Below are 6,312 nucleotides of genomic sequence, written 5' to 3' on the forward strand. Positions count from 1 at the left end.
GGGGCACGTTGATTGGTAATTTGTGCGTACGTGAAAAACCAATCAGCGTGCCTTCTTGCACTTGGCGGGGGAGTCACGGCGGACTCCGGAAAAATTGAGGGAATCGAGAGAGAGTAGCAAGCAGTCACTCGTGTGAACAACACACAAACAAGATAATCTTGTTTAATTCTCTAATTCTCTAATTCGAGTCTTTGAAACAAAGTCGTCAATCGTTCGTGACGCACTCTACGTTTTGCTAACGTTCGAGCAAAGTAGATTTTGAAATAGTTGCCCAAGATTAATTTGGCGGGTAATAAGTCGTTAACGCGAACAGTTTGAAACGATCAAACGACCACGCGGCGCGACAGTTTTTGGTCCTTCGAGCCGGATCTCCACGACCTACGGACGAGCGACGCTGACGCCTCCGTGTAATCCGGAATCGCCATCACAGACGGAACACACGAGACCAGAGGAAGCGGACCAGGATCGCATCCACGGCAACCGTTCGAGCCAGCGACGACTCCAGCGACCAGATCATCAGTTAAGGTAGGCTCGTTACGAGACATATCGATCATTTGGTGACTCGCGAATCCACTTCCTACCCTCGTTTAATACAAATTTCCCGCGTCGACAAAATGGCATCTGAGTAACGTATAAAAGACTTGAAAGATAAACGGCGAGCCTTCAAGGGACAAATCACGAAGTTCAGCAACTACGTGGAAAAATACGAAGACTCTCTTCAAGAGTTCTTTAAAATTAAAGAAAAAACGGAACGATTACGTGCGCAGTACATAGTGTTTAGTCGGGGTCAAGACGAGCTCAGTTTGCTCGAAGATTACGAAGACGCACAACGCGAGCGAGACGCGACCAGCGATCAATTCGACGACGTCATATCAGCGGCTATGGCGATCATGCACATGTCGAAGTATCCCCCGACTCGTTCTTCCCAAGCGGAACGTGAAGCGGCCACGCCTTCACGAACATCGTCCGCGACATCGCCTGCGTCCGCGACCGCGACCACGACCGCGAAAGCAAACGTGCCACTTCCTCGAATAGACATACCGAAATTCGACGGTAAATTGGAGAAGTGGGTGGAATTCAAGGACGCGTTCGAAACATTGATTCACGCGCACACCGGGCTAAGCGACGTGGAAAAATTAACTTACCTCCGGCTTTCGTTAATCGGCGCGGCCCAACGAACGATAGCGTCGTTCTCAATGAGTCGCGATAATTATACGGCGGCATGGGAGCAAATTGTAGAAGCGTACGACAACAAACGCGCGTTGATCATGCGCCACGCCGAATTAATTGTCGACATGCCCACCATGCCGGACGACTCACCGGAGTCCATACGCGACGCGATAGACCACATGCAGTCGCACCTACGATCGTTGACTGCACTTGGACGTTCCGAAGCTGAACAGCGGGACGATCTGTGCGTGGCGATTCTCAACAGAAAGCTAGGACCGAAGACGAGACACACATGGGAGCAAACACTGACCGACACCGAAATGCCCAGCATCCACAGCTTCTTGAAGCATTTAAGGATTCAATCGCACCGCGGAAATCAGTTTGAGACGACGCCGAATCGAAGCGAACCGCATTCGAACTGGAGCCGCACGCACGAGAACGCCAAGCCCGCGGAACGTCGACCAGAGCGCAGACCGGAGCCGAGAAGGTATCCAGCGCGAAAATCGGCACCTCCACCGCGCAACGCTAATCGGCAGACGTTCGCGACTACCACGACCAACACCGGTCGCAAGTCGCCATCATCGCCGAACAGAGACAATTGGGAAACCGTCCCAAGAAAGTCTAATAACGGTCGTAAATCGCCACCACCGTCACCACGCGCGAATAGACGGCAACAATCGACGAAACCGGCCGAAACAAATTGCAGAATATGCAAAAACGGGGCACACCACGCGTACCAGTGCCACGTATTTCTGGGAATGCCCACGTACGAACGGGTGCAGGCAGCTCAGAACGCGAACTTATGTTTGAACTGCCTTCGTTCAGACCATCCGACGAACGATTGCAAATCGGGCAGATGTCGCGTGTGCAACCATCGCCACAATTCGAAGTTGCATCAGGAATCCGCGTCGCGATCGGAAAGTCCGATATGACTAGACGCGCACAATCCAGATCACGTACGACGACTACAAACGCGACGACACCGGAACGCGACTTTTCTCTCCGACGGACAGACGAACGGATTAATGGCAACGGCGACGATTTATGTACTGGACCGCAACCGACAACCGATACCGTGCCGGACGCTCATCGACACTTGTTCAAACGCGAACTTCATTACAGAAGAACTCGCCGCGAAGCTCCATTTACCCACGACCACACAGACAGTCGCAATCGAAGCTTTGAACAATTTGAACACCAGTACTAACAAACTCGTTACCGCAACAATAAAATCACGGATTACGGACTATCGACGAACCCTGACGTTCTTTACGATACCACAGATCTCAGGACCGTTACCCGACGTACAGATCGACCGTTCGCGACTCGAGATTCCACCGAACATTAAACTCGCGGACCCTCATTTTCATCGGCCAGCAGCGATCGATATGCTGATCGGCACCGGAACCGCGCTCTCGTGCTTGAGTGTCGGACAACACGATCTATCGCCTTCCAATGGACCAGACCTCGTCCTCCAGAAGACGCAACTGGGATGGATCATCGGGGGGAGCGTGCCGGTAGTCGTTCCAAGAACGACACGAAGATCCTTCGTATCGAACCTACATTTCGATATGAAGAAATTCTGGGAAGTCGAAGAGGGACCGCAGATACAACATTTGACACCGGAAGAGAACATTTCGGGAAGCACGTGCAACGCAACGACATCGGACGCTACACCGTTGCACTGCCGTTCAATGAGAAGAAAAATCACCTCGGGGAATCACGATCTCGCGCCCTGACGCGCTTCTTCTCATTGGAACGGAAACTAAATAACAATGCCGCGTTGCGCAACGAGTACACCGCGGTCATTAAGGAATACCTCGAGCTAGGGCACATGAGACAGGTAAAAGAAATCGACGCACCGGGTTTCTACCTGCCTCACCACGCGGTCTTTAAAAACACGAGCGCGACGACAAAGGTCCGCGTGGTTTTCGACGGCTCCGCTAAATCGAGCAGCGGATTATCGCTTAATGACGCGTTGTTAACCGGGCCCACGATACAGAGCGACCTACTTTCACTGCTCCTGCGATTTAGGATGCACGTCTATGTCTTGACCGGCGACATAGAGAAAATGTATCGGCAATTCCTCGTACGACCGGAGGATCGAGCCTTCCAGCGCATCTTATGGAGAGATGAGAAAAACAACGTGTCTACATACGAGTTGAACACCGTCACGTTTGGTTTGACTGCAGCTCCATATCTCGCCATAAGAGGCGTATATCAGCTCGCGGACGACGAAAAGGAACAATTCCCGAACGCTTCGACGATTGTGAAACGGGATCTCTACGTCGACAATTTGCTCACCGGAGCTGACACGATCAAGGAGGCGAGAAAACTGCGAAGCGAAATCCACAGCCTGTTCGAATGAGGAGGATTGAACATCCGGCAATGGGCCTCGAACGAACCACAGCTTCTCGCAGGACTGGACCACGAGCAGATCCACCCGAAGATCCTAGGCGACCCGACCACCATGAAGACGCTCGGTATATCATGGGACGCGCTGAAGGACAGGGTTCTCTACACGGTCGAGCCGCCAAGCAGCCAGAAGATTACGAAACGAACGATCCTGTCAGCAATTGCCAAAATCTTTGACCCGTTGGGACTCCTCGGCCCAGTAACTATCACTGCAAAGATGATAATGCAACGGCTATGGCAACTGAAGATCGACTGGGATGAATCGCTCCCAGCCAATCTCTACACAGAATGGACCACCTTCGTCAACCAACTGCAACTGCTGAACAACATCGAGTTTCCACGCAACGTAACCCAACGAGCGGTCCATCACATCGATATACATGGTTTCTGCGATGCGAGCGAGCGAGCGTACGGTGCGTGTTTATACATACGAACAATAAACAGAGCAGGCCACATCAGGACGCAGCTTCTTTGTGCGAAATCGCGCGTCGCACCACTCAAAACCATCAGCCTCGCACGTTTGGAATTATGCGGTGCGGTGCTCCTAGCATCGTTATATGCCACCGTCCGAGGAGCCATCACACACGACATCCGCAACACGACATTCTGGACCGATTCTACCATAGTTTTAAATTGGATCCACACACCACCGAACACACTGAAAACATTCGTAGCAAACCGCGTATCCGACATACAGACGAAGACGGACGTAACGACATGGCGACACGTGACATCACATGACAATCCGGCCGACTTATTATCGCAAGGATTGACGCCCCTACAATTCCTCGAAACCGACCTCTGGCGACGCGGACCTAGGTGGCTCTCAATCGTCGAATCGGAGTGGCCAAAATCTAAGTTCGCGATCACAACCGACGTGCCAGAGCGAAAGAAAATCACATGTCTCGCCACCACCACAGTACACACGGACGACATCATAACGCGGTACTCTTCGGCCACAAAGCTAAAACGAGTCGTAGCTTATTGTTTGCGCTTCCGACCAAACCATCGCACCAATGGACCTCTCACCGTGCAAGAGATCCAGGAGGCAACCGTACGCATCGTTAAAATAGTGCAGGCAATCGAATTTAAACAGGAGATCCACAATCTCACATCGGGAACCACATTATCTTCAAAGAGCAAGCTTCGTCCGCTCAACCCGTTTCTCGACAGCAAGGGAATTCTACGCGTCGGAGGACGCCTTCAAAACTCCTCACTGCCGTACGCTCAAAAGCATCCGGTACTTTTACCAAGAAACCACCATCTGACCACGTTGATTATTCGCGACTCACACATGAATAATCAACACGCAGGCATAACATCTACCCTCAATGACGTTAGGCAAACGTACTGGCCTATCGATGGGAAAAATGCAACGCGCAAAATCGTGCGACAGTGCGTCAGATGCTTCCGAGTGGATCCACCTACGGTAGACTACGTGATGGGTAATTTACCGGCAGCTCGCGTCGCCGATAGTCGACCATTCCACAACAGTGGAGTAGACTATTGCAGCCCATTCTACGTAAAGGAACGGCGCAATCGTAATCGCGCGCGCGTTAAAGTCTACGTCGCCGTATTTATTTGCTTTGCTACGAAAGCGATTCACCTAGAGGTTGTGAGCGACATGAACACCGAGGCCTTCATCGCGGCCTTAAAACGCTTCATGGCTCGAAGAGGACTCTGCCACAACATTTATTCCGACAACGGCACAAATTTCGTTGCCGCGAATAACGAGTTGACGGAGGTATACCAGGCGCTCCAGGAGGACAAGGTCCGAAGATTCCTTCCGAACAAGGAAGTCACGTGGCACTTCATGCCTGCCTTGTCACCTCATTTCGGAGGACTTTGGGAGGCTGCCGTGAAATCCTTCAAACACCATGTGAAACGTGTTGTGGGTGAAGAATTGTTTACGTTCGAGCAATTTAACACCTTCGTCATTGAAGTCGAAGCAATCCTAAATTCCCGTCCGCTATCCCCCCTCTCCTCAGATCCCAACGATCTTACTGCAGTGACTCCGGGTCACTTTTTGATTGGTGGTTCCTTAACGAGCGTACCCGAGACTGATTTCAGGAAAACACCAGCCAATCGCTTATCAAATTGGCAGCACATACAGGAGGTGAAACGAGATTTCTGGTCGAGATGGTATAAGGAATACATCCACCATCTGAACGTGCGGCAAAAATGGACCAAGAGCTCGCACGACATTAAGAAAGGAACAGTGATCGTTCTCAAGGAGAACAATCTCCCACCACTATTCTGGCATCTGGGACAAGTCGAGGAGATTCATCCGGGTGCAGACGGGATCACCCGACCATCAACGGCATATATAAACGCAACGTGAAGCAGCTGGCACCCCTTCCTGACCAAGGATCAACGTAGGCGTTGGTGACCAGGGAATCACATGCGGTCCCCGAAAAAGCGCGCCAAGGGCGCAAGGGACACGCAGCGACTCAAAAAGAAATTACCTGATTGGTTAACACCGATGCGACGGGTTAACCAATCAGGGATGATTAACACGTATCCGAAAGGCAGTAGGAAAAAAGCGAGTCTTGCACGAACCTCCAAAGCCATCAGCCAACGTTTAATAAAGATCTCACTACTACCGTGTGGGTACATAGCGTAACCCTAATCACGCCTTATTATTCGTAACCACATTACTTCAAATAAAACCCTGAAGTGGTTTCATTCAAAACTGGAGCGTATCGAAATGCGGATTGACGATATAGT

At 51.3% G+C, this 6,312-nt stretch overlaps 3 protein-coding genes across 3 annotated transcripts in view; all 3 read left to right on the forward strand.

Moving 5' to 3' along the window:
- The window catches only part of LOC108574091, a 4,202-nt gene extending 2,100 nt beyond the window's left edge, over positions 1-2,102 (forward strand). Inside the window, exon 2 of the mRNA XM_017936609.1 lies at positions 768-2,102. Coding sequence (XP_017792098.1) covers positions 768-2,102 — 1,335 coding nt within the window. The remainder of the gene's footprint in view (positions 1-767) is intronic.
- A 560-nt stretch (positions 2,103-2,662) lies between these two features.
- LOC108574092 lies at positions 2,663-3,538 on the forward strand. Its single transcript, XM_017936610.1, has one exon. It carries the CDS (start codon positions 2,663-2,665, stop codon positions 3,536-3,538), a length of 876 nt encoding a protein of 291 aa, XP_017792099.1.
- Positions 3,539-3,640: 102 nt separating this feature from the next.
- LOC108574093 lies at positions 3,641-5,926 on the forward strand. The gene has a single exon (XM_017936611.1). The coding sequence runs from the start codon at positions 3,641-3,643 to the stop codon at positions 5,924-5,926; it is 2,286 nt and encodes a 761-aa protein (XP_017792100.1).
- Positions 5,927-6,312: the final 386 nt, after the last annotated feature.

The sequence above is a fragment of the Habropoda laboriosa genome, unplaced genomic scaffold, assembly GCF_001263275.1.
Source record: "Habropoda laboriosa isolate 0110345459 unplaced genomic scaffold, ASM126327v1 scaffold209, whole genome shotgun sequence".
NCBI classification, from domain to species: Eukaryota; Metazoa; Arthropoda; class Insecta; order Hymenoptera; family Apidae; genus Habropoda; species Habropoda laboriosa.

Bases quoted from the DNA above. Each gene is read 5' to 3' on its own strand.
- LOC108574093 (XM_017936611.1), top strand. From the start codon at position 3,641: ATGAAGACGCTCGGTATATCATGGGACGCGCTGAAGGACAGGGTTCTC.
- LOC108574092 (XM_017936610.1), top strand. From the start codon at position 2,663: ATGGATCATCGGGGGGAGCGTGCCGGTAGTCGTTCCAAGAACGACACG.